The 27926-nt window shown below is 46.4% G+C and overlaps 1 protein-coding gene across 1 annotated transcript; it reads right to left on the bottom strand.

The window, feature by feature from the left end:
• On the bottom strand, window positions 1-27234 carry LOC135372330 (uncharacterized). The gene is made up of 3 exons (XM_064605969.1): window positions 27140-27234; window positions 2089-2493; window positions 1-419 (listed from the first exon to the last, which is right to left on the bottom strand). The coding sequence occupies exons 1-3, from the start codon at window positions 27231-27233 to the stop codon at window positions 217-219; spliced, it is 702 nt and encodes a 233-aa protein (XP_064462039.1). The 5' UTR covers window position 27234; the 3' UTR covers window positions 1-216.
• Between the last annotated feature and the right edge of the window lie 692 nt (window positions 27235-27926).

Here is a 27926-nt window from a genome sequence, read left to right as displayed (position 1 = left end):
TTCGCTGTAACATTATATTTGTGCATGAAACGTTGCCGCAACGTCTGAACATTTGATCGTCAAGCGGCATCATAGCAAATGGTGTCATTAATGCGCGTGGACATCAGGAGAAGGTACTAAAATTTCATTTTAGGGGGGACATTGGGGTTGCCCATCCCTCCATCAAGACATGGGTGCTCGATTTTATTGAAATACAACACCCTTTCAGGATCCCTTTCAAGCAATAGGCATGAGCACACTTTGTAATGCTTCCTCCAGGGTCTTCCGGAATTTTCGAAACAGTACGGAAGAGAGCTTGCTTTGTACGCTTCGTCTCAGTGTCTGCCTCACGTTGTCTGACTGGGCGAAGTCGAACCCTGTATCTTTGAGCTTCAGGTTCATCTTTGGAATACTGAAGTTATTCAGCACTGGTGTTCCATCTGAAACAGCACAGTTTAGAACAATTATGAAATGAAATCACTCCCGGACAAGGTGGGGCTCGACATAGAATGTGCTTATCGCAGAGTTATCATCGCTGCCAGATTTTGATGCTCGAGTCTGTCAAAGGTTAAGAAACAGAGCAGGTTAGAACAGAGCTCCAGAGCATTCCTTCGTCAAAGTGACGCGCTAGCAATGCATAGCACCGTGCGGACTTGCAAACAGGCAACTGGGTTACCTAGGGACGTGTCTGAAAGTCCGTACGGTCCCATTCGGTGCTAGCGAGTCGCTCTGAGGAAGGCATGTTCCGTAAACTTTTGTCCAGCCCCGTACTTGTGTGCAGGGTGCCCCTAACAGCGGTCTGTATTTTGTACAGTAGGTAGTTAAGTTGACCAACTTGTGACCGTACGAGCCACCTTCTAGGACGTTGTCCAAGAACAAGTTCTGTGCAATGGCAAGTGCAAGCGTAGGTAGTATTGATGATGGAACGGCTTGCAGTAGTCAGCCACGCTGAGGCGCGCAACGTGACGACTATTGCGGGTGGAGTCGTGCGTCCTGGGCCCACTTTACGGGGGACTGTACCGACGTCTGTCTTTAAATGTCACAGGAAAACCCACGGAAAACATCCGGTACAGGAACCAGAACGACATCACACCACATCAAATGAGAATGAAGAATTTTTGCGCGATGACTCGCGTGCCTGAGGCCGGTAATGCCCCTGATAAAATCGTAGCAAAAGCCACATCCTAGGTGCAACCTGTGCGCATAGGAGCATGAAGAGGCTTTTGCAAAGTAGCTGTGCGGTGTGTGCATTGTTCCACTCTCAGTGTAGGGGCCTGAACTCCACTCAAAGGGCCTGAAGTGGATCGAGGGACAGACACTGACCCATTCCATAGAAGTTCCGTTGCTGCTTCACGGGACAAGTTAGTCCCACTTTTTTCTCGGCTGCGAAAAAGTTTCTCAGCGTTCGGGTTTTTTTTTGTGTGTGTGTGGATATATAAAACGCCACCAGAAAGGCAGTGGGAGTGTTCTTGACGATGTGCAATGGCACACTTTCTAGTGTGCAACAAAGGGTATGGAATGACGTCACGCCACTGGAGCAACACCATCTAGATAGAGAAAGCCTGCTTACTCGTCGACGTGACGCAACGACTAAGAGTCAGCTAATCAGGATCGTGTTTTCAACTGCGGTAGCCAATCACGAACGTGTTTTCGGGGGTGGTAGCCATGGAGGGAAACCGCCCCCGTCGGCGAGCAGTGATTGAACATCCCCGCGTACTAAATGAGAAATCTTTCAAATAAAGCGCAAAACGGTCTCAAATATTTATCAAGGCTGATTTTCAGGAAAGCGTGTTGCACTTCTTGTCTACAGGTTCCAAGTTAGTTACGATAATTTGCAAGTTATTCTATTCGTGGAACGGCGACACGCAGTAGCAGACGAATTTTGACTTTATATGTGCACGTAGAGAAGGAGGGAGGGGAGGCATTAAGCTGGCCTTCTGTATCTAGGTGGCGTGGGCTAAATCCTCTGAGGCAGCAGAGCTGATCTTTAAAAAGTATCGTCTATTTAACATATGAGCACAGTTAGTCGTAGGCATCGGCCGGTCGTATCCGTTTCACAGATGGATTTCTGGATGCCACCGTCCCACTAATGGGTCCTCCAACACTTACCTTCTTTGCTGGTGACTCGTACGACGGCGTAAGTGTTCAGCACAATCAACTCCACAGAAATAGTCTGCATCTTCCCGTCCTTTCCGGGAGCTCTGTAAGACCCGTTGTAGCTGACGCTGACACCGTCTAATGTCAGCTCGCACTCCAGAGTGACTCTCTCAGCTAGCAGCCTTGGACGTGTGCACTGTCCATGTCGGCGAACCTTGGAGGCCAACCCGATCAGTCGTCCACCAGAGAATTCAACTGTGGTTCTGTCGGTGGGGACGTAATAGTCAACAACGTCAAAACGAATATCGGCAAGCGGGAGAGGATCTTGCGAGGCGTTTCTCACAAGGTCAGGAAGGAAAGCCTCCAGAATGATGTCCAGAAACAAGTTGGAGTCTTCGGTACTGCCGGCAGCTACTCCTAATAACCGAAATACATTATGTTAACCCTTGCAACACAACAAAACAATTTTTTTTACATAATTCGAAGCATTTATTGGCTGACGCACCAAAAGAAGTTAACAAGCATCAGGACAAACGCAAAAAAAAAGTTATACGCAGCGGAATCACTAGCGTAAGCAAGTAATAGACGCCGCATCATATATAATATTGTGTCCAGTCGTCTATCATCCACGAGCCGTCCTCATTCTCCTCTTCGTGGTATCGACGCGGACGCCTACCGCATGCACCGCTCTGGGTCTCCGGATGAGAGTGATGTGGCGGCCCGTGGACGACGACGACGCTCCTCTGCTGCCGCGCGCTATTGCGCCTGGCAGCCAGTTCTACCTGCACCGTCCTAGTGTGAGGCCACGCACATCTGGGACATTCTGTCACCGCCGGTCAGGACTTAGGCAGAGGAACATCACCTTCTCTACATTTGGTAACATTTGGTGCGAAAAGGAGGTACATGTACGCTTAAGAGGCTATACCAGTCGGAGAGCAACTCCGATTAGCGATTTTCCCGATTCTAGATGGCGCCACGCTCGTCCTTATCACGCCGTTCGCCGCCGACTCACGAAATAATCCCCATTGTGCATGGTTGACCTCGCGAGTTTCAGGCGGCCCGCGCCCTCTGCGCTGTTTGCCGAGTGGTAAAGTGCCACAAAAGGTCCGTAGTTCGATTCGAGACATTCACGTCTTTTTGCTTGTCTCCTATTGCTACATGAGTACTTTTTTTTTGTTCTTATATATTCATGCTGCAATTATTGTTTTCACAAGTCACTACCGCCTGTACTGACTGATTATGGAATTTTTAGTTGCTCTTCGTATTGTTTTACTAGTGCATACTTACTGTATGCCGACGTACAAGTGTGATCGGATAGTACGGATGCCGGTATCTCGGAGGCTCTGAATTGGATCTACCAGCGGCTGTAAATTAGGCTATAGACCACTTTCTGTTTACAAACATGTTGCGTCCCGAGAAAACCGGTTCGAGGTTATATTTTGCCCTGGTTGGCAAGAAGCGGGAAAAACGCGTCTGCTGATAGGCCGAAAAGGCTGATAAGGTTGATAGATGCCCACCAGCATGCTTTGCGCGGCGGCGAAACGTAATCGATGACGTAGGAGTGCAAGTGGTCTATAAACATTGCCTACACACAGCGCTTACAATGCCAGTCTGGAAAATCTGCTCGAAACGGTTTTCCTTTTTTTTTCTGCACTCGCTTACATAATAATAAGAATAATAATAAATAATAATAATAATAATTTTACTCAAGAAAGCAAACTACAAATAAAACAGGCCCGTCTAAGCGGAAAAGCTTGTGGCACTGGGCCTGAAGCAGTCAGCGGCATACAGTTTGACAGTACATGAACATATAAAGGTACTACATCCCATGATAAAGTTGCCGTAGCGCTTTTTTTAGTTTGTACTTCGATTCCAAAGAAAAACTGTCGGAGGGGAGCTCATTAAAGATACGAGGTAAATAGCATTGCCTGCGACAAAGTCCATATTTTGTGCGTGAGAAATGCAGAACAGGGCAGCATTCGCTAACCGGGGTCCTAGATGAGGGGTCCCAAAAATGTTTTTACAACATGCAATTTACCTTGATAATAACTATATTATTCATGCAAAACTGACATTTTGATATGTATATTGCTGGTAAGTAAGCATTATCAAACATCTGAATTCATTTACAAGGCGTTCGTGCAAAAGACTTTTCAAAATTTCCGTCGTAGAACAGACTTCTTATTATTACCCGAAAACTTCAGTAACATATTTGAAAGGCTCATTTCCTCCATGTTCTCCTTTCTTTTTCTTTCACTTTATACCCGCTCAGAAAAATGATGTCAGTCGACAACCCCAGTGACAGGGGACTCCCTGTCTTCTGGTGTACGAGTTCGCAAAACCGTACGAAGGAGGTGAAGGGCGATAAAGGCTTGGGGTCGACACAACCAAAAAAGATAGGGGAAGGTCGAGCGGTAAGGCCTTGCAGTGGGAGTCGCGATATTCCCAACACAGTCTTTTTTTTTTTTCCTGAACGCCAAGAGGAACGATTCGACAAAAAATAAAAGGACACATTGTAGAAAAATAACTATGGTCACCTGACAACATAACAGGTTCTTGTTTGAGTGTGGCAAAAAAGTACAGTTCGGCCTCCTTATTATGTGGGACAGGATAATATATGCCTTCTTTTCTTTTTCAAGAATAATTTCTGAAGCGTAAATTTTTACTCCAGATTTCGTTGTGTTGGATGCTGAGTCTCAGTTAATTCAATCTAAACTTGAAAACGTGAAATTCGTTCGTGGAAAAGCTGAAGAACGGGACACAATAAGAGCCAAATTTATGCGTATTTTAGGAAAGGGAAATTTTCTATTTCCAAAGTGCTGTCCGTTGACAATACAAAAAAGCTATCTGCTGTACACCTAACATTTTATTAATATTCGCGTTGCTCCACACATGCGCATTGCTTAGAACTCAGTTGATGTTGATGTTGACGAAAAAAATAATAGGGAGAAATAGGAAACTCAGTAACATGCCTCATACCCTAACGACCCTCGTTTTGTGGTTGTACCAATATAGCAGCTGTCTATGAACCAATCAATGTCAATCAGTATTACAGGTCACTTCTTTTTATTTAGTTATTTTTTTCCTATTCAAAGAAGTACCCGTGAGGTACCGCGTTAGCATCGTAACAGCTCGTTGTGTATGGTTTTCTGTTGGATGTAACGGCTCGTTGTGTGTACTGACTTATGGATGTATCGGCCAGAAATTGAAGTAAAGTCTCGTTGGATGTAACGGTCGTTTGTGTGTAAGAGCAGGGTGGATGGAACGACTCGTTTTCGGATGTAAGAGCATGATGGACGTAACGGCACGTTGGATGTAGTGGCACGGAATCGCTCTAACCTAGGTTCCCACCGGGGACGATTTTTCCGTATCCCGGAAATTACAGGAGCGCCGTTGTGAACAGCTGAGGAAACGGATCATAGCCGATCAAGTGCTATCACATTATTTGCTTAAATTGGGAGACGGGATTTTTTAAATTAACATGCATGCTAATGCACAGTAAAACCACTGAACAAGGAACATAAATGCGGTTACACCCACTGCGCCGCTTGCGTTGCGCCGATTACATCTGTTCTTTCTGTTCCTCTCTCGCAAAGTTTGCTGAGTGCAGACAATGCGGTAAGATTAGGAAGGGATTCTCCAACAACAAAAGAATATTGACTATGACACGAGGTGATTCATCAGTGGTGATTTTCCAAGGTCTTGCTACCTTCTACTTATTTCTGGCAGATCTGTAAGCCGCGTTCTTTTATAAAGGGGAGTACTACAGAATACTGAGCGCAATGACACATTACCTTCTGTATTCGTATCAATGAAATGAAACGCAAATGCCCACAATCCTAAGGCTCTGACTTCACGCTCGTTGAACATGGATATCGTCGGACGTAGTTCCCAACTCAACTGGAATACTGGTATTTTCATATATAGTTCTGTTTTGTTGTTGGTGGCGGTCAGACAATGATGTTGTAGTTGTTGTCTCATACTTTCTATGTTGATGAACCGTATTTTCAATGCAATCAAACCGCAATGAAACACCTGAATAAGTGGGTGTAGAGCTTTTGTAACCCATAAACATCGGCCCGGAAAAAGATGTAAGCACAACTGTAAGACCTGTGTCTGACTGACAGTAGAGAAATACTATAGAATCCGGCGAACGATATCGCTAGCGAACTAATGCAGCAAACTATGTATATCCATTTTATGTTGCTTATTGAATGGAATGTAGATTTAACTACTTATTATTAACAAATAAAAAAGAAAAAAAGCACCCTATGTCTCCCAATTTCAACAAATCCGCAAAGCGAATGATAACATTCGGTCGGCTGTGATGTATTTCATCGGCTGTATAGATTTCAGTTCTTACTTGCATCTATATTCCAGGGGCTTTTAATGCACAATTATCCTCACTTTACCCACCACACACTTTCTTTTCGTAGTAAACATATTGTATTTTTCATATTCGCTGGCTAGTCTATTTGCGAGCACCAAATGCTATGCATTCCAGTTATTTGATTTCTAATACAATAGCCACAAAACTTTTTCATAATCTACACCATCCCATCCAGTGGTCATTCACTGTTGTGCTCACGCGGTGTCTTTTTGGCCTTTCCATATTCAGCCTTCTGACAGTTCGGCGTCATGATTTTCGGTCTTTTGATAGGCTCAATCAGCCTAAATAAATGCATTGCATTTAGCAACACCTGCAGGTACCTAGCAACACATCTAGGTACATCTAGCAACACCTGCAGGTACCCGGGTTCGAATCCCGGTGCCGGCTGTGCTGTCTGGGGTTTTTCCTGGGTTTCCTCAGACGCTTTCAGACATATGTCGGCACAGTTCCCTTAGAAGTCGGCCCAGGACGCACATTCCCCCAGGGCGTCAGTCGTGACGTTGCCCACCTACGTGAGGCCGACAACGGCAAGCCCCTTCGCCACCCACCACCACCACCTATTCAAAAAAATGAAAAAAAAGGAGAAGGTGGAAGCTCCTAAAACCCCTTGGACTCCATCTTTATGTATAAATGAACAAGATAAAATCAAAGGAACTTGACGCGCGACGAGGTCTCGGAGCACGATTTCCGTCTCATAATTGCGCTGATTATTACACGAAAACTTCAGTACTATATTTTTAGACACTGCTTGGTTTTCACAGGGTACTTCACATTACATTTACACCAAACCTTTCGTTCGGCGTAGACACTAGTTCCGCGGAGGACCCCCAGTGACCCGGAGCTTTTCCTTATCTTCCTCAGAAGGCCTCAATTTGTGCGCCGTGCAAAGACAGACGGGTACAGGTTTTGGGTCATCCAACGTGCAACTAGCAAGGATTGTCGAAAGATGGAAAATCCAGGGAACCGGTCTCGAAAAATTGGCCGTATCTCAAAATAACGTGATCGAAGTCCCCGTTGCAAAATAAACTACTGTAAATAAATGTTATCTGGCTGTTACTGCGCGGAAGCTGGCAAAGCCCACTTAGACTAACCTGAACATGAAAATGCAAACACCGAACTTTTACTAACCTAATAATCAACTAACTAACGTGCTGCTCCGTCGCGTCAGTTTCATTTATCTCCTCTTTGTTAATTTTATTTATTTATTTATTTATGTATTTTTGGAATAGCAAGCCGACGTCCCGTTTGGCTGACCTTTAGCCCGTTTTTTTTTTCTTTTCGTCTAATAAATATATCCCCCTCCCCCGTCGCTGTCGTTGGTTGTCGTTGGTTTTCTTTGCTACGCGAACGTGAATTTGGGTTCCGGAACAGACTGTTGCTCATTGCGTGGGCGGAAATAATTGTGCAGCGGCCGCTTGATCGATTTTTCTTATTGGTTCACGTGGAGCGTTCATGAAAAAAAAAGAAAAAGAAAATAATAAAGATAAAAATAAAAATAAATTGATCAATAAAAGAAACAAAGAGAAACAACAAATAAACCTGCAGTTCTAAATACCGTTATCCTAAGAAACATTTATCTGTGTGTAATCCGCTTGCTGGCTGTTTCAACATTACGAACATTACAGGGCAGTCCTGTTGAACGTTACTGGAATGTTTGTGAAGTCAGCTTTCCACTAACCGTAAATACGAGAGATTCTCGTTAGCCTTATGAGACAGTTGACTGAGTAAGCACAAACCCGAAACGGCAAAATCGAGCAAATTGACGTTTCATGTCAAGCTAACAAACTCATCTCACTTCTCTATAAGCGCACCGAAAAAAGAAGAGGTTTATTGGTCTCGGTGGTCTCTTACACGGGCCGCGACAACGCTGGCTCGTCTACCCAACGTTCCCTCCCCCCCCCCTCCCGACAATGCTGGCTGACGATAATCCCTTTACGAGCAGCTAAGTAAACTTTTGTTCTGGTCCCCAAGGCCATGCTCTAAGTCCGCTGTCCATGAAAGTAAAGAGGAGAGAGGGAGCACTACAGTGCGCTTGCGCGCCGCATGGTCGGCGGATGGATACGGTCAAAATGTTCCGCGCGGTTTTTCCTGTGCTACGGCTAGAGGGCGACACAGAATGACGCGGTTTACGGGGCTTTGAGACGGTATTTATCCGTACTCACTTTTCATGCTTTTTTATAAAAACGGAAAGTGGTAGACATATAAATTTGATGTCTATCGATTCCTGAAATAATTCCAGAGAAAGTAAATGGAACGTTTTTTTCGAAATGGCTATAGAAGTTTAATAAAAGCTGTTCAAAGAGGGAGGAGAAAAATTATGTATTTTTTTCGCATTCGTGACGTCGCCGTAAAATACATACGGCATATATGAGAAATCCTGTAGCGTAAATATTTTCATCTCGTCTTCCTCTTTATGATGAAAGCACCCGCGTCAAAATCTGCGCGGCCGTTACCGAGAGAAAGCATAAAAACTGTTCCATAGGAAATACATTGGGACGGAGAGCTGGTATGCCCTCTTAATAAAAGTGTCTGGAGGTGCTGACAATTGGTTTCCCAGTCGCTTCTGTGGCAGTATGGGTGGCTGTTGTGAAGGGCTGACTATTCCCTTCAGGACTACAAGGCCAGGTATTCGCACAGCGACGGTAATGCTGCGTTCATCTCCTACATATGAATGTATTGAAGAAAATGAAATCCAGAACATCAAAAACGAATTTTTGACATTTCGATTTTAAAGGTTGGTTTGTCAGCTGCAGCTGAAAATCGCTGCTTACACCCCTGACGCACGCTTGAAATTTGCTTGTTGTAGCCGTTACACTCATTGTTACATTACGTGCGTGCTTACCGTCGTTAAATTCGTTAAATTATGTACACACACATAAAAACACAGACTATTAGACACAGACTTTCCGCTTTCTAAAGATGTTTTAGAGCCAGGCACATGCACATCCAGCACTGATAGCGTGCGTCATCTGCTAGCGTAGACACGGAAGTCGACCCTTTTCCCATTATTCTTAGAAAGTAGCGGTCACCTATTGGCGAAAGAGTTCGACAGAGGATGACCGGTGACTCGAAACTTGAAACTCGTACTCGTGTCTCAGTGACTTTTCCGTAGTTTATAGACAGTGCAAGTAGGAGGGATACGTACTGCTCCACGCTGCAACACAATAAATTAGATGTGACTGAATCGGTGAAAAAATCACAGCTGTCGTAAAATATATAGAGGAAAACATCGCCGGGCGAGGAACATTGCATGGCATGATCGCGATATCTTTTTACAAATGTATCGATGTGCGGCTTCAAAGATAAAGAGGGATCAAGAGTTAGACCTAAATACTTGATTTCTTATGTCTGTTTAAAAATATGACCGTTAAATGTGAACGCTGTGTCGCTCATAGATGGCTTGTGACAAACAACACATTTTGTTTGTTTTGGTCATATTCCCCGATAGGTGTTTAACTGTAAACCAAAGGGCGAGTTTTTGAGTTTCACTACACATTATGTGCGCTGCCTCTGAAGCACTTTCTGAACCAATAAATAAACAAGTGTCATAGGCATACATGTATGTTGCTATTTTATCAGAAACTAGTGGGAGATCGTTAACGTAAAGTGAAAACAGTATGGGACCTAATACAGATACCTGAGGCACGTTAATACTTAACGGAAACTTCACAGAAGGCACACCGTCAACCCTTGTGTACAAAAACAGCGACGTCAACAAAACTTTGGAAAAACCCTAGCTATCTCCACGGACACCACAGCAAAACAATTTTTTGCAGCAATACACCATAACCAACTTTATAGAACGCTTTTCATAGGTCGACAAAAACTCCGATGGAGACGTGAGGTTTATCTAAAGCTAGATTAGTTTTATCAGTAACAAAGAGAACGGCGGACCCAAGCGGCTCGGAAACCGTGCTGGGCGCTACTGATAACATTATGTTTCTGTAAGCATGATGAAAGTTGGTCGCAAATTATTCTTAGTAAGCTATTTATTACACTAAGCACTGATATCGCTCTCTAGTTTTATATGTTGTGCCTGTCACCTGCATAAAAATAGAGACTACACGCGCAACTTTCTTTTGATCAGGTTACACTCCTGCACAGCAAGCATGGTTGAAAATGCGATGCCAGGGCACAGCGATGATATCAATGCAGGATTTGATTACATGAATTGAGATGGCATCTGGTCCAGGGGCTAAACTGTTGCTTATTTTATTAGCCGTTGAAACAACATCTTGGATAGAATTTGGGACCATCAAAATAATTTCGTAAATGTGTCTTAGTAAAACTTGTGGGAGCGACAGAACATCCATCTGCGAAAGGAGAAGCAAGATTTGGACCAAATGAGGTGAAGTATCTTGTGAAGTCGTCGCATATGTGTTTAGTTGATGCCTTAACCGCAGGCAGTATATTTTTTCTGCTTGTTAGATCTGACAACCTAATTTATGACATCCTACAACTTACGTGTGTCTCCTTGGGATTGCAAAAAATGATTAGAATAGTAGTTATGTTTCAACTGGCCTGTAAGTTTCGTTGCCTGGTTACGAAAATATCGAAAATTCGCCTCAAAGATAATACTGAAGGACGACGTTTGCGCCTTCTACACCAATACGTTTTCAATCTCAACCAGTCTAGTAGTTGTTTATTCATCCGTGGCCAAAGGGACTGGTCATATTGTCGACGAAAGGTGATATAAATTGAACTGCGAATAGATTTCTGAATAATTTCAATAGAACTGTCGTATTCACGATTGACGTCTCGATCCTAAACATGGGCCCTATCGATCGAGTTTAGAAGAAAGCGGAGAGTTGAGTGAATAACTCTGGTTACAACATCGCTTACAGTAGCGAAGACAGCGCTTCGTCCTACGTGGACAGCAGAATGACAATGATGATCACTACTAATAGGAAAGTCCAAAACACGGCAGGTAGGTGCGGTATTTTCTCGTGTAAGAACATGATCAATTATTGATGGAGAATTTCTAGAAATTCTTGTTGGTGCTTTTATCATATCGCACAACCCATAATGTTCCAGGAAGGAGGTATGGGTATAATCACGGTTCGTAGACTTCATTGGATCTATATTAAAATCGCCCACGTTCATGAATTCATCACGGAATTCATGCGCGAAAGGACATCCTCAAAGTATTCCACAAACAGCAGGCTTTGAAGTTTTACGACTTCAGGCTGTGCAAACAGGCTGCAGGCTTTGAAGTTGTACAACAAAGCCGTGCAATCTCTGAGAATGAGCAGCATAAGGGAACGAGGAAAGCAAAAGCCAGGGCCAGTTTACTATTGTGTTCTAAGGTCCACAAAAAACGCATAAAAAAAAAAAAAAAATCATAAGCTTTTCATGCAACGTAGAACCCCTTATGAAAATGAAATTTTCCCGTCTATTGACATATTTTGGATATTCTTTGGCTTCTTTGCCTTTTCTTTTGAATTTGATTTCCTATAGACAATGATACAAACAATTGCCATAGACGGTCTTTGGTCTTTCTTCTTCCTGGAAGTCTAAAGTGGTCACGCCAAAGTAAATCTATTGACTGCCTTTCGACTTCCCGTTTCTTCATTTTCAAAATACCAGTCAATAGGTAGTCCAAAGACCGATCCAAAATTGTGGTGGAACTTTAAAGTGAGCAAAGTGCTGCGGCAATAGATTGCACGATAAGGGGTTACACATTCCTAGAGTAGGAAACAGAGAAACGCCCGGGGCCTCCACGTGATAGCACAAACGTATATCATCCCGTGAATGGGGCTGAGTATGATTAAAGCTCAGCTACACCGATTTTCGAGTGTTACAGAATGGAATGGTACTCACACGATGTGTTCATAAGGGAACACTGATTATGTCTGCAAAATAGTTATCTCAAACTCCTCGCCGTTTTTCCAAAAAGCGAATTTTTAGTTTCACTGACATTCCATCTTATGGCCCGCAAACCCTGTGTCGACGACATATTCGTGGTCTGTCCGTGCTCCGGCTTGGCATGATTTTTGGCTTGGTTTCTTCCACCAAGCCGCCCAGTTTCTTCTGCCGAGCCGTCTGCTGCGCAGATTGACATTGGGGAAGTGATGAACAGTTCGCTATTAGGAAGCCAGTATATTTTTGGACTTCACTGAACCCACGAGGGACGTGAGTTTTGCTTCCTTCGACTGCAGAGCATTTTCTAGGCCAGTACAGACTTCCAGGTGTGTTTCGTGTTCTGTGCTGCGTGCCGAGAATGCGTGAGTGTTTTGCTCCTGTCTGCAAGAACACTTCAGCATGCAGTTCCAATGTTTCAAACCACAATTTTCCGAAAGGCGAAAGAAAAAGCTATTGACTGCAACAATCGATTACAACTCCGACTGGGTGCCACCTTCGAAAGCAGCGATTTGATCTGTTCATTTGGCTCATACGAATGTTACGGAAGCAATGCACAACATGTTTCGCACGAAGCCGAAGATGTCTTGTCCGGGATGCTGTGTCAACCTTATCTGCGGCAGGAGATTGCAGGGGCAGGACTAGGCAGCAGATAAAGGTAAGACGCGTAATGTTAGAGAAGTCAGTCATGCGGTGCAAATGCCATCACATAGAAAAGAAAAATACGATCTGTCAGTTACTGCTTCATCCTTTAGAGATTAGGCCTCAGCGGGTGTATTCTCAGTACAGATTTGGAATTGCCTTATTTGTTAAATGATTTCGCAGGCATTCTCGCACCACCGAAAAGCTTGCACTCCACGTCTCAACTATCACCGTCGGGGTTTCAAACTGAAGGCTGTCACCAGTGCCAACCAGACGCCCCTTCAAAGTTCATCTGTTTATGTTGGCGGAACAGTGACGCCTGGTACTGAGACATTTCATTTTCTGATGAATCAAGTGCATTGCATCACTTGTGCTCGACTTCTTTTATTTGTATACCCTTGCTGTTGCTCGATAGCTTAGAGCAACCATGCCTGAGGTGTTTGTGTTCTTACTCCAGCGCTTTCAGAGTACATTTAAGCAGTATCATCGTATCTTATGCACGGCAGCACACGTCGTGTGTGTTTTGAGTAAGGTATGAATTAAAATGTTGGCTCAGCTGTTGTATTTTGGTCACAAATAAGGTGTTCTTCCAGAGCGCTCAAGGGCAGTTCAAGCAATTTCATGTGTGGAACAGCACATACCTTTTCTCCGTTTTGAGTGAGGTAAATCGAAATCTTCCAGTTGATGTGTTTCGGTCATAAATTATGTTTTTCGAGACGTTTCAGGATTACATTCAAACAGCATCATGTGTGCAACAGTACCTTCTTTTTCTCAGGTAAGTAAGGTAAATCTATCCGCTGTTGTGTTCTGGCAATGGAGCAGAAGCTTGTTTTGCATTCAAGTGCTATCATGTATACAAAAACGTGTTTTATGCATTTCTGTAGCTGCTGTACTAATATTACGAATACAGAGACATTCCTGCAGAACATATCGGAGCATCTTGTGTGCTATTGTGTGGTATGATCTGCAGCCCTATATTGATAATGTTAATTATTCAATGACTTTAGCTAACATTTACATTCGTACTTCCAGGTAAACCTGTCACGCAGATGCCCTACCCTTTGGTATGCTTAGTTCAAGATTGTACCGAAACAATCCACCTGGAGCATTATTTTTCAATTGGCAGTGGCATTACTATCACAACACACCACACACTGCATGTCTAAGGTGCGTGTACAATGCATCGAATCTATTCTCAGGTACAGGCAAGCTGGTACGCAATTACAACATGAAACAACTGAGACAGAGATCGTAAAGTCATGCCGTTTCCTCCACGCCTCGGGTTTCATGTTGTTATCCTCACATGCAGGTCATTTCGCCTGTGCTGTGCAGCATGAGCAGAAGCGCATAATGTTTGTGGTCACATGACACGGGACATAAATACAGTGAAACCTTCCTATGCTAGACACCCGCGGTGCAGCCGAAGTGTGTCCTACTTATAGAGGTGTCCGAGTTACAGAATATGAGCGGGACAAAAAATGGAAAAGATCACAGCTGTGTTGCCAGAAATGTCCCCCTTCTTCAATTTATGGTCCTTAGTGGTACCTGGTGATGGTGCCTGGTAGTGGTACCTGGTGGTAGTGGTACCTCTACCCACTCTTCACTGATAATTATTACTGATTTTAGTAGATTCAATTCCGTTCCACTCAATGGCTTACCTGCGGAGCTTTTCGAGCAGCAAGGACTTGTCTCTGAAGCGTTAGCCCACTTTTCATTGCTTTGGTGCAGTGCGCGTTCAAAGCGTCTAGACAAACCGAAGACAAGTGCTTATACAAAGAATTACAATGTAGACTGACAGCACTTGTTTTTTGGACTCTAAAAGCTATAGCAAGAAAATGCTGAGACCAATATAGGGGGGGAAAGGGGCGAAAGTCAAGGCCACTGGCTCATTCTGGGTCTTTTTCGTGCAAAGATGGGCCGGTATTGAGGTAATTTGGCCAGGGTTTTGCCCGGCTCAGCAGGGAAAACCCTGTCCTACTTCCAAGATAGGGAGGTGTCCGACATAGAAAATTTCGTCCCCATGTAGTTTCAATGGGAGCCTGCCCGTGCAATGAAATTTTGTCCGACATGGGGAGTTGTCCGAGGTAGGGAGGTGTCCGACTTCGGAGGTTTTACTATAAAGCATTCTACATCATGTAGTCTAACAGTTGTTCACGGTTGGATATTTTAACCATGGAATTTACCCTCCATGCACCATACTGTGTCCAAACACGAACAACTGCTAGACAGCAGCATGTACTATGGCATGCTATGGCTATACGGCAACATGTTGCTGTATAGCATTTGTGACTTGCGTCCTGTGATCGGAAACAGCGGTATCTTTTTCTGCTACAACCGGTAAACTACAGTAAAGATTTAGAAATACTCTGTCATACCATAAAGCACTGTGGGAAATGGCAGTTTGAAAAACTGGGGAAGACTGTCATTAGAACGGGGATATGTTCTACGGTGAATTTTTTTTACAGTGTGTGCTGTACCATGTAATGCACTGTAAGCCCACCACAGTATGGTAACGCTCTGAATATTGGTTTGCTCAAAAAAGGAATGTGTAAGTTTCTTGTACTAACTTCCCCTTACGCAAAGTAGTAGAGAATACATTTCTTGCTTCATATATTTGTGTCGTGGCAAAGTATGTAGAGATACATCTGTCTCAACATGCAGGTGCCAAAACTGCTCTTTGTGCCTAAAATATGACAAATAGTTGTCTGTTCAACACAACTAATCATGTGCCGGCCTCCACGATATGTCTGTGACATTTCAAAGTGATTAACATGTCCCATAAATGTGTGCAATGCTGAAGATGACTGTGTACCTTCTATGAATTCTTGTTTCAAGAAAAGTGCTGTGTGATTTGCTAACAGCGCCTGGTTGTACCTTCATAATTCTACATAAAAAGATGTAAAGTTTCCGGAAGGAAACAACATGAAGGTCCATAGCGAAAAACCCTGAGACGAGGTATAGGAAGGGACATACACAATGTATCAACATAGTGTGTGTATGTCCCTTCTTATATCTCCTCTTCAGGTCTCGCCATCATAGACACTATCACCAGCTCGCTTACTGTTCAACTGTTCTTTCAACGATAAAGGTCACTCTCATGAACTGGATGGCAGCCAGCATGCTGTCAATAAAAAGAATAATGGCAGGAGTGACTCCCCCTATGGGGTTACTTGATGTCCGTAGGAGTCAAAACAGATCCATGGAAGTGGGAGTCAAATGACTCCCCTTGATGGCATCAAATGACCCCCTTGCCTTGATGGAGTCATAGTGACTCCAGGAAGGGGAGGGTATATATGTGTAGGTATGTAGGTATATACAAACACGGTGTCTGTGTTTGTCTGTTATCGTCCCTACCTCGTCTCGGGTTTTCAAGTCATAAATTCATAAATGTTGTTGAGGTGAGTTCGAAGTTGTCGTTTCCATCGTTCAATAGTTCTCGGGATTACCTCGGACGAAACGCTCACTGTATACGGCCGCCATAACTGGGTCTCCTGGCATACGCGAGAAGCCGCCAGGGAAGTCGGAGAAAGCCTCAGCCCCCCGCCCCCCCCCCCCCCGACAAAGGCAGATCGGCGAGCACTCCTGCAAGGCCGGTACTTCATATTTATTTGTGCTGCATTATAAAACACCGCTTCCATTAATTATATAATTATTCCTTTAATTATATTTTTATTATCCCATTAATTACAATTATGATGTTTTTCAGCCTTTTTTTCTTCAATATTGTCATTTTCAGCGTGCGCATTTCCTGCTCCATTCCTCGTTCTTCGTGACAGTGAATCACGGCGGGCAACATTGTTTGCTTTCCAATCCAAGCCAAGCCACTCTTTACTCGCCTGTTCTTTGCCATGTCTACTTGATAGCGTCGTGGCGCCATTTACAAGTTCTCTGGTAAGTTAGTTTTTTTTTTCGCGTTTCAAGTGGATTTTTGTTTGTGTGAAGTGGCCGGATGTGGGCATGCTGGACGTCTATCTGATCGAAAACCTCCAACACGTTGGTGCGGGTTTACGGATATTGCAAAGCGTAGATGATTTTTGAGGACAGTAATTCGTCGTCAAGTGGATTTCCGACTAGATTCATTGACGCTTATATTGTTGCTACATGTGAGTCTCCTTATGTTTTATTTATTTCAACATATAAAAGTATAAAAAGTATAAGATAAAGTATTTGTAGCTGCTGCACGTAGTGAGCTGCAGTGCACGTTGTTCTGAGTTCGCGCTCAGCTCAACTTTTTATTTTCCAAGCGTGCACAAAGCATTTCAATCGCATACTTAATGGTTGACAGCGGCCTATTTTTGGAGAGGACGCCTAATACAGTTGGTGGACTTGTTTCTTCCACTATTTGTTACGATGATGGAATGACATAACTGGTGCGTAATTAATCTATGGAAGTGATTGTAAGTGTCAAGTATTCGGCACTGTTATGGTCATCTTTGTCCCCATATGGGGGTAGGGACAGACTTGAAAATATTCAGGATATTCTATGTTTTCAAACAAATGCTGAAAATTGTGATTTCCTTACAGGAACACGGTGAAGGTAGACAAGCACCAGACTATGGGAGACCAAAGAAAGCCTCGCGTCAATGCTTGCGAAAATGCAGTGACTCAATGTGGTAGTGGTACACCTATTCACATGTGATTTTACGTTCCTGGCCCTTAATACTTCACAGCGAATTGAATTAAATTTGTGGCCAAGGCAACCAGAGACAACGTAGTATGTGCAGGGGGGAGAAACTAGGAAGTAATCAAAAGAAAAGTAAATGACTTTCAATAGATCTTCAAAGCAAAGCATGTTGACTTTCAAAAGGAAGTCCAAAGGAAGTCCAGACGAGAAATGTCTTTTGAAATCTTTTGAAGAAATGTCAAAAGGAAGTCTGTCGCAAATGACCATCAGTTGTCCAAAGCAGTTCCAAAGGATTTTTCATATCAAATCTATATAATTCCAATATAATCCCTGTTGACTCTTTTGTCATATTTCTACAGAAATGGAATAGAATTTCTATAGCATGGACAAATATTTTTTCATAAGGACTATCTCTGGGGCTCTATAATAAATGAAAGTCATGAGCATTCTAGATTATACATTTATTTGGTTTGGTTATTATGTGCTGCAGATTCGACAGATATACAGGGAGTTTAACGAAAATTCCCCGGCTGAATAATTCAAAAACGGTAATAATATAGGGAAATTTATTTTTCTGTTAGCATCCTTCATGCGTCGGCCACAAACTGACCAGTCAGCTTTTGGTTTTCATGCGCTCGTTAATTGAATAAATTTCCAGCTTTGTTTTGCTTCGCTGGGCTTTCGCACCCGAGCCGTGGGAACTCCGAGAAAGTGCCCAACCAGTAAACAATGCATCGACTTTCAATTATCTTTGGGGTAATTAACTAGTTTCGGTTTACAAATTTCTTGTGCGGAGCAGTTCAAGGATGCGCTCTTTCGCCCAACTTCCTTGCGCTCAAATTCCTGTTCATCCGCTTGCATGGGTCGCGGGGGTGCCACAAGATAAAGAACAGGCACGAGCGAGGGTTTGATATGACTTCTCGTTGTCTACCGAATTCGTAATCAGGATCGCAGTCGTGTCATTGGAAGGGCAAGATTGTGCGCGTTTATCGCCATAATGACAAGCACGTGTCAGTCGCGATGAAACTATTTATCGCGGGACAAAAGTGGGTTGCTGTTAACGTGAGAAGCATTGTCGTTGAATGAGATCTTGTGCACAATTTGTGGGGAAATAGCATGGAAATACATGGATTAGACTTTATAGTGTGACTTACTTCGCCCCCTTTCCTCCTTCGGCGGAACCCAAGAGCCCCCAAGGAGGAAGTTCTGAGTAAACTACTGAGCGAATGCATGGCCATTCTACCGAGGTGGGGAAGATACATGCGACGTGAACGTTTGAGGCACTGCTTTGTCTCGCTTTAAAGAAGCTGTGCAGAAAGCGCTGAACCGTTAAAAGTTATGCACCCATGACATTGTCGAAATATTTCATTATTTCTCCCTGGTTTTCTTTTAAATTATCAATCAGTCAATCAATTGAAATATGTCACTCATTCTTTCTTGGAAGCGTACGCGCGATACTAGGAAACACCGTGAGTAATGGGCGGTGATAGCAGTACGAGATGCAGTAACTGAATCCGAATCATTCAAAATGTCTAAGCAAACCATATACATGCAGGATCCGCCGAGAGTGGTTCGTGCTTTGGATAACGCGACTTGTAACCGATAAAAATCTTTCAAGAGGTTTATGAATTAAGAGTGGAGTCCAAGTTGAAATTCCCCATTAGAACGATAGCAGTATCACGTTATCCCGCACTGGCTAGGTACGGATTAAACTGGACAATGCTCCGAATATGTACAGTGAGGTAATCGGAGGCAAAGCACTGTGTCCTTAGGAGCGGTGAGCCCGTATTTTACAAGACTCCAATGAGAAGACACCTCATGTAGCCAATGATAACCTAATCCGCACAAACCATCTAAATGTCCAAACATATATGTTCCAGATTTCTGTACTAAAGAAGTTTTGACTCCCATATTCGTAGCTTCGGAAACCATCATGGATATGTGACGGGTGGTCATAGTGCTGGCTCCACTCATTACATAAATCGCTACTTCACCGACTGCGATACCCTCCCGATTAAACTGAGTGATCTATTTGAAACCGGAAATATCGTACCCATCACTTTCGGGAACTACAGGGGACTTTCGTTCCCTTTAGGAATTGATTGACCTGTTGTTCCGGCCACCGCAATGCGTTACCTAAATGTTCTACATTGTGGGTTAAACGTGGAGCCTTAGCACTAGCAACGCATATTTTTCTACAAGAATTCCCAGACTGAACTGCGACTTTTAAGCAATGCGGCATCCGATGAGCAGTCGACAGAACTTCGCCGTATAACACACTCAATATATGTTGCAGCGCGCGGCATCCATCTTTCTGGTAACGCGATCGCGCAGAGTGAGCATGATTTTTAATCTAATGCTTTGGCGAGGTTGAACCAACCCCACCCCGCCCTGTTTTTCTGAATCTGCCGCTGGTTACACGCGGAACAATCGACCGGTCGCGTTGCTACAACGCTGTGGTAGCCGACACTATTGGGCCAATAAAGGTGCTTGAGTGATCTAACGTTACAACATCCCAGAGGACGCCGGGAGATTTGACTGCGGATGAGCACAATCTGATAAACAAACTTTGCCAGGAAATGCGCGCTTTTTCAACACTGAGCCCTTGTGTATCGCTTGTGTGCTACCCCACATCACCCAACACGCATAATCTGACCCCTAAGGGGTCTGCATGCGAATATCAGCACTTGAGGTGGAACACGTGAGGCATTTGGCCGCCCGTTTCGTTCATAACGACACTCTCTCTATTGTGAAGAAGAACAGCTACGGAAGTCTGGGGGGGGGGGAGGAAGACGAAACGACCTCTTTTCATTATCTCGAGGTTCTCAAGTAACAATTACTTTACGGGCTGGCTCAAGCTGTAGCACCTCCCTTACAGTAGCGTGCTAGTGTAGCAGCCCGCATCGCCATCGTTAAGCCGCGGCCTGCACGCTGCACGTTTTTCCACTTTCGTTTTTTGGTGCCAACCGCCACTGGAATAAACCCTCAGTTCTTTCCCGCAAATTGTGGTGTGAACACCGTGTTTACTTCGCTCCACAATTTCTGGTGACCCGGAGAAGAACACCGCTGCTATGAACCCTGCTGGCGACCAGCAACACCCTCCGCCTGGCGCAACCGCCCCCGCTGCTGCTGCGATGCCTCCCATGTCCCACGTCGCTGTTCGATTGCCGCCATTTTGGCATCGAGGACCCCACATCTGGTTCCAGCAGGTCGAAGCCCAGTTCCTGCTCGCTGGAATTACTTCCCAACTCACCAAGTACCGGCACATCGTCTCTTCCCTACCACCAGAGATAGCCATGGACGTTGCCGACTTAATAGCAAGCCCTCCACCTCAGGCGCCCTACGACCAGTTGCGCACTGCTGTTCTCCTGCGGACTATGATGTCAGAGCGGAAGCGCCTGCAGCAGCTCTTGAATGCCGAAGTACTCGGTGACCGACGACCTTCGCAGCTACTTCGCGCCATGCAGGCCCTCCTGGCGGATCGCTCAGCCTCTTTTGACGAAGCACTGCTTCGCGAGCTATTTTTGCAACGGCTACCCCCAACCGTACAGATGGTTCTCACTACAGCCGCCAGCTTGCCACTTTGTGACTTGGCCGGCCTTGCCGACAAGGTCATGGAGGTCGCTTCCCCTGCAGCAAGCATAAGCGCCGTCGGCCATAACCACCCTACTTCCTCTTCAGGCCTTCTGCAGCAGGGCACGGTGCCGCCGCTTTCACCTGCCGCCTTTGCGAGTACGAGCGACATGGCTGCCGTGAGAGCGGATATCCAACGCCTCTCCGAGACTGTCGCTGCCCTGCGCTACCCCGATAGCCGTCGCCGGTCTCCCAGAAGATCCAGCCGCTCCCGTCGTTTCCGCCACTCTCCGCGAAGACAAGACAGCCGAAGCCAGTCTCCGTTCGACGACTCCAACCCACCACCTTGTTGGTACCATGAGCGCTTCGGCGACGCCGCTCAGCGATGTACGCGCCCTTGCGACTGGCCGGGAAACTCACCCGGGAACCGCTGATGGCGGCCGGCGTTTCCCCTCCTCAAGCTGCAAGTCGCCTATTCTTCGTTGTCGACCGTTCCACCAAAACTAGGTTCCTTGTCGACACCGGGGCCGCTGTTAGCGTCTTGCCCGCATCCCTTAATGAGCGGCGTCGTGAGCCGCTGTTTCACTTGATGGCCGATAATAACACTACCATACCTGTCTACAAAGAACAGATCCTCAACGTTAACCTCGGTTTACGAAGAGTCTTCCCCTGGGTGTTTCTCGTCGCTAGCGTCTCACAGCCGATACTCGGCGCGGATTTTCTTCATCACTTCGGCCTTTCTGTGAACGTTTCCCGCCGCCTTCTCGTCGACGACAACACCCACCTTCACGTCCACGCCATATCTGCCGCACAACCTTGTCGCGACCTCTGCGGAACATCCCTTCCAGCCGTTCCTGCTCCCTATGCTGCACTTCTCCGCGAGTACCGATCGCTCACGCAGTCTCCGGACTGGACGAAGCCCGTGAGCCACGAGGTTGTGCACCACATAGTGACGAACGGCCCACCAGTGTTCTCTCGACCACGCCCCTTGGCACCTGAGAAAATGAAGATTGCCAGGGCCGAGTTTCAGCACATGCTGGAGATCGGCATCGCTCGCCCTTCTTCCGCCAACTGGTCCTCGGCTCTCCATATGGTCCCCAAAAAGACCGGGGACTGGAGGCCTTGTGGTGACTATCGCGCCCTAAACCTAGTTACCATTCCTGACCGCTATCCCCTCCCGCGTCTTCAAGACTTCACCGGCAACCTCCACGGCATGAGAACCTTTTCGAAAATTGACCTTACGAGGGCTTACCATCAGATACCCGTCGCCGCCGAAGACGTGCCGAAAACGGCCATTACCACCGCGTTCGGCCTTTTCGAATTCGTCCGCATGCCGTTCGGCCTTCGGAACGCCGCCCAAACATTTCAAAGGTTCATAGACACCGTTACCAGAGGCCTGCCGTTCGTCTTCGCGTACATAGACGATATCCTTGTTGCCAGTCGAGACCCTGCCGAGCACATCGAACACCTCCGGCTCCTTTTCTCACGGCTTGCTGCACACGGGATCATCGTCAACGTCGCGAAGTGCGAGTTCGGAGTACCATCTCTAGAGTTCCTCGGTCACACTGTCTCTGCCGAGGGCATATCTCCGCTTCCGCAGAAGATCGCCGCCATCCTCGATTTTCCTCAACCTCAGTCCGTGCGCCAGCTCCGGCGTTTCTTAGGACTCGTCAACTTTTATCGGCGATTCGTCCCACACTGTGCCCACACGCTGCGCCCCCTCGAAGAAATGCTGTCCCAAGACCACGTTTCCCGCGGTCGCAAGAGCCGCAAGCGGAAGTCCCGGGACACTTCCTTTCCGCTCTCTTGGACCGACGCTGCTTCTGACGCCTTCACGTCCATCAAGTCGCTGCTGTCATCGGTAACCCTTCTGGCCCATCCCACGCCCGATGCAGCCACCGCACTTATGGTCGACGCCTTCGCAACAGCTGTCGGCGCCGTGCTGCAGCAGCACGTCGGAACAGGCTGGCGACCTCTTGCTTTCTTCTCAAAGGCCCTGAAGCCCGCGGAGACGCGGTATAGCACTTTCGGCAGGGAGCTCTTAGCCGCTTACCTCGCAGTCAAGCACTTCCGGTACTTCCTGGAAGGCCGGGATTTCACCATTCTAACTGATCATAAGCCGTTGACATACGCCCTGCGATCGGCCAGCAGCCGCTATTCTCCTCGTGAGACGCGCCACCTCGCTTTTCTAGCCGAATTTACCTCTCGCATTGAGCACGTCTCCGGATCGGAAAATGGTCCAGCAGACGCCCTAAGTCGCGTAGCCACCGTCCAGACGCTATCGTCAGAAGCTCTAGCCCGCGCCCAGCACAATGACCCCGAGCTTGAGGCCCTGCGTAGCTCGACAACATCTCTGCGTCTTGACGACTTTCCCGTTCCCGGCACAGACCTTCTACTCTCCTGTGACACCAGCACCACTCCACCTCGTCCTTACGTGCCACCCGACCTCCGCCGCGCAGTTTTCGACTCACTACATGGCCTGTCGCACCCAGGAGCGCGCCCAACACAGCGACTGATTGCTACCCGCTTTGTATGGCCGAAGATGCGCGCAGATATCCGATCTTGGGTAGCCGCCTGTTCCGCGTGTCAAAGGTCAAAGATCACGCGGCACACGTCTGCACCACTGGGACGTTTCCTGCCCCCGGACTCCCGCTTCGAACATGTCCACATTGATATAGTCGGACCCCTCCCCATCTCTGCTGGACATCGATACCTCCTAACTGCCGTCGATCGTTTTACCAGATGGCCAGAAGCGGCCCCCATGCCCGACGCCACCGCCGCCACTGTCGCCTCGACCTTCCTTTCGACCTGGGTTGCCCGTTTCGGAGCCCCAGCTGTCGTCACCACGGACCGTGGCGCCCAGTTCGAAGCGAGGCTTTTTGCCGCTTTCCTCCAACTCCTGGGCACGCGACGGATTCGCACCACATCCTACCATCCGGCCTCTAACGGTATGGTAGAACGCCTGCATCGCCAGTTAAAGGGTGCCATCATGGCCCACGAGGACACCGCCCACTGGTCATCTGTCTTACCCGTCGTCCTCCTCGGCATCCGCGCATCCGTCAAGGCCGACCTCGGCTGCAGCGCGGCCGAACTGGTGTACGGCACTACCCTCAGGCTCCCGGCTGACTTGTTTGACGTAACAGAGGTCTCCACTCCCCCCGGAACTTACGTCGACACGCTTCGTCGCGCTTTCGCAAACGTCCGTCCTGCCTCACCTCGTGTTCCCTCGCCCAGATCCTCCTTTGTCCCCCAGCAGCTGTCTTCTGCCTCGCATGTCTTCATGCGCCGTGACAGGCTCCGCCGCCCGCTTGAGCAACCTTACACCGGCCCTCACCCCGTTCTCCGGCGTTCGGACAAGTTTTTTACCATCTCGGTTGATGGCAAAACAGAAACCGTGAGCCTGGACAGACTCAAGCCAGCCTTTGTGGAGCCACCCGAGCCCCAGTAGCCCTCCCGCCTCCCTTCCCCACTCAGCCTTCTCTGAGCGCCACCAGACATGTCACTTGGGCTGACCGCTCCTCTCGGAGTCTGGGGGGGAGGCAGTGTAGCAGCCCGCATCGCCATCGTTAAGCCGCGGCCTGCACGCTGCACGTTTTTCCACTTTCGTTTTTTGGTGGCAACCGCCACTGGAATAAACCCTCAGTTCTTTCCCGCAAATTGTGGTGTGAACACCTTGTTTACTTCGCTCCACACTAGCACAATTTATTATTCGGTCAGATGATCCCAGAGCACGAGGGTAGAATCTGAACAAATCGGCTGTTATCTCTCAGTCACGAATACCAGGATACGCCACATAGTTCGAGTTAAACCTGTCGATGGCACTACCCAAATAACCAAATGTGTTTCATTTTCGCATTTGGAATAATGGCTTTTTAGATAGTAGCTTCCCATTTTCATACAGCCAGGGGCTGATTAGAGGGAAGGGAGGGGGCACCCCCCCCCTCCCATGAAATCAAGGCCGCTCTCGCCACATCAAAATGCAATGGTTTTCACGACCCATGTCGTCTGGACTTTGTACACGTTTGGTTCAGCGGAAAAATAGAGGCTCAATTGCTTCTGTGCAACAGAGAAATGTGTCATCTTCAGTAGTCATTTTTCCTTCAGTTTATTTGAAGTAACTTGAATTCCTTCAATTCAGCTTCGAAATTTGGCTGGTCAACCCCGCATCTTCTCGACAGAAATGAAAAATCGATGTCAAACTGGCCATGGACATCGCTCGTAATGAAGTAATGCAGTCGTTTTTGTATGAAGTCCAAATGACATGATGCGTGAAACCCACTGTAGTGTGACTATTTCGCAATATGCTCGGGAACTTAGCGTTCTACCAGTCGATGTGCTCGGCGACTCACAAAGACTTCTCCTTACTTTGCGAGCACTAACCGACCATGAGTGCTCTCGAGGCTGCTTCTTCAGGTTATGAAAACGGATTGTGCATATGCACGTAAATCGCATCTCTGCTGGCCTATGTTTTTGTGGATTCCACGATTTCTTGAACCATTGTAAATGCGACGCACCTAACTGTCCGCACAAGACCTGTCACTAGTCGGCGCCCAAAGAACCGAGAACCGCAATCGCAGGACACAACACGAGAAGGTCAATTGCGGGGTACCCAATGTACGCTTAGCAGGGCCACCAGGTAATAACACACAACTGAAGCGTCCATTCGAAAAGAGCGAACACCTGACAAGAGGCACCATTCAATTTTATTTGGTTCATCCCTGCGGCTAATACCCTCTGCAGCCTGCTTATTCAGCCGTTTGGTCATAGCTGCACTTCTGTCGGGCTGGGGTCTCTAAACGAGCATAAGTTTTGAAGGCACACGAAGGAGACATGCCACCACGCTGCTTTGATCGGCCTTTAGTTTCTAGTCGCATGCGCCATCTGTCCTAGTGACGCGAAACAAACAATTTGTATTTTTAATTTAAATTTTCTCTTTTGTAACGTCATTTCTACATTTTCTCTTGGTCTTCTAAGAGTTACGAAATGCAAATAAAAATGTTCGCGCTGAAAGGCGTTTGCAAGCAGTCCTGTTGCATAGTATACCCTTTTGCCTGTGGCCACTGGTCCCGCCTGATATGAATTATGCGTACACAGTCAACCCTCGATTTATGAACACCCTCGGTTCCCCGAAAAATCGTTCATAAATCGAGGGATTCATAAATCGAAAATTCAGTTAACTGAGTACTATCGAGCAAATGGAACAGTATTTCCGAGTTGGGATTGTGTCTATAATGCCAAATATTGTATAATTTTGCTTTTGACCATGCCTTCTGCTGTATCAATCTCACAAAGAACAGACGTTAGCGCATTCACACTCGTTTATTATGCAATACTAAATTGTTTAATTTTGCTTTGGACCATACCTTCCGCTGTGTCAATCTTGGAAAGAAGAGATGTCACCACATTCGCACTGGACTGGTCTCGGATTTCCTCCGGGATTTTTAACCTCCGTTTATTAATCTCCGGGTGACAGCGACCACCTTATTCATCAACTGAGGTCACGAACACTCGGTCGCACCTTGTGCGTCCCCGGAAAACCCGTTTGTTGTTCCGATTTTGAGGGGTTAAGAACCGAGGTTGCAATACCTGGAAAACGTTTTGTCCGTTCAGGCGTCATCCATAAGACCACGGAATTATCCCTTTGAAGGTTTCTGTTGACCTCGGAACGATCTGTTCATATATTGAGGGCAAAAACGCTGGGCAACTTCTAGTTGGTTCCCAGAAATTCCGTTCATTATTCGAATATCGAGGTTCATAAAACGAGGGAAAAATTAATGGAAAAAGTTTGGTTCCCCGTGCTCGTGTTCATAAAACGAGGGAATTCATAAATCGAAGGTTCATAAATCGAGGGTTGACTGTATATGGTCAGGCCGAACACTGAGTGTCCCCCCTCCCCCATACGGAAGTGTTGAATCCGCCCCTGCTTACACCCGAAATAATATTCGAGCAGTATGATTTGTATGAAATGCACTAGCCTGTAAGCAGCAGCGCCGCGATGACCACTCGTATAGAATCCATGAAACCCTTCCTTCCTGATGCAGTTCTGATCCCTTCTAGCGGAAACCGCATTCATAAACGACATCGATAAAACAATCAGGACCATAGGCTGTGAGAACGATAAGGGTTGAATTGGCTCTCTGGAGATTACACTGTTTTCTGCGAACGAGGTCTGCGTTATCAGGAACAGAGGTATATCTTGTTACCGAGTGGGCATACATCTCACAGGCAATTGTCCCATTATTCCAACGTCCATTTCGTAAGCATATCGGTATCAAGGCGACAAATAAAAGATAAAATTCGTTGGAAGGTGTTTTAGCCTTTCATCGATTGATTGCCACATAGAGGCGTACTCAGGCGTGATTTCTTCAGTTGCTTGGGAAGTCTAGTACACGTGATGCATCCGGGTATTGTGTATTTACAGAAGGCACTCAACGAGCTGCTGCATCGCTTCAGGAAAAATGTTTGGAGGACTGACCTTCGGTTCCGTCACATTGCCATCCACCTCAAGTACACACAAAGAAAAAAGAAGCAAATGGGGAGTAACTGCAGCTTTTCCTCCTCTAGACTGCAGTTACTCCCCATTTATTCCCCTAAGCCCGACATGTATTCCCCAGTACTGCAAATTGTCACTAAACTTCGCGAATGGTCTTCGGCATGCAACGACAACAAAAACAACGACATGAATGTTTATGGGATGAGGTCAACAGTCGCATGCAACAGTCTACGTAAGTATGTGCTCTTGGTCAATTTGATGTCATAAGG

The sequence above is a fragment of the Ornithodoros turicata genome, chromosome 1 (assembly GCF_037126465.1).
Source record: "Ornithodoros turicata isolate Travis chromosome 1, ASM3712646v1, whole genome shotgun sequence".
NCBI classification, from domain to species: Eukaryota; Metazoa; Arthropoda; class Arachnida; order Ixodida; family Argasidae; genus Ornithodoros; species Ornithodoros turicata.
Note: the sequence above shows the minus strand (reverse complement) of the source record. Positions and strands in the feature narration are given on the sequence as shown.

Excerpts from the sequence above, each read along its gene's own strand:
- LOC135372330 (XM_064605969.1), bottom strand. The coding sequence starts at position 27,233 with ATGCGGTTTCCGCTAGAAGGGATCAGAACTGCATCAGGAAGGAAGGGT. Across the intron at positions 2,494-27,139 it reads CGCGGCGCTGCTGCTTACAG|GAGTAGCTGCCGGCAGTACC; the intron begins GCTAGTGCATTT and ends TTCGGTTATTAG. Across the intron at positions 420-2,088 it reads ACGAGTCACCAGCAAAGAAG|ATGGAACACCAGTGCTGAAT; the intron begins GTAAGTGTTGGA and ends GTGCTGTTTCAG.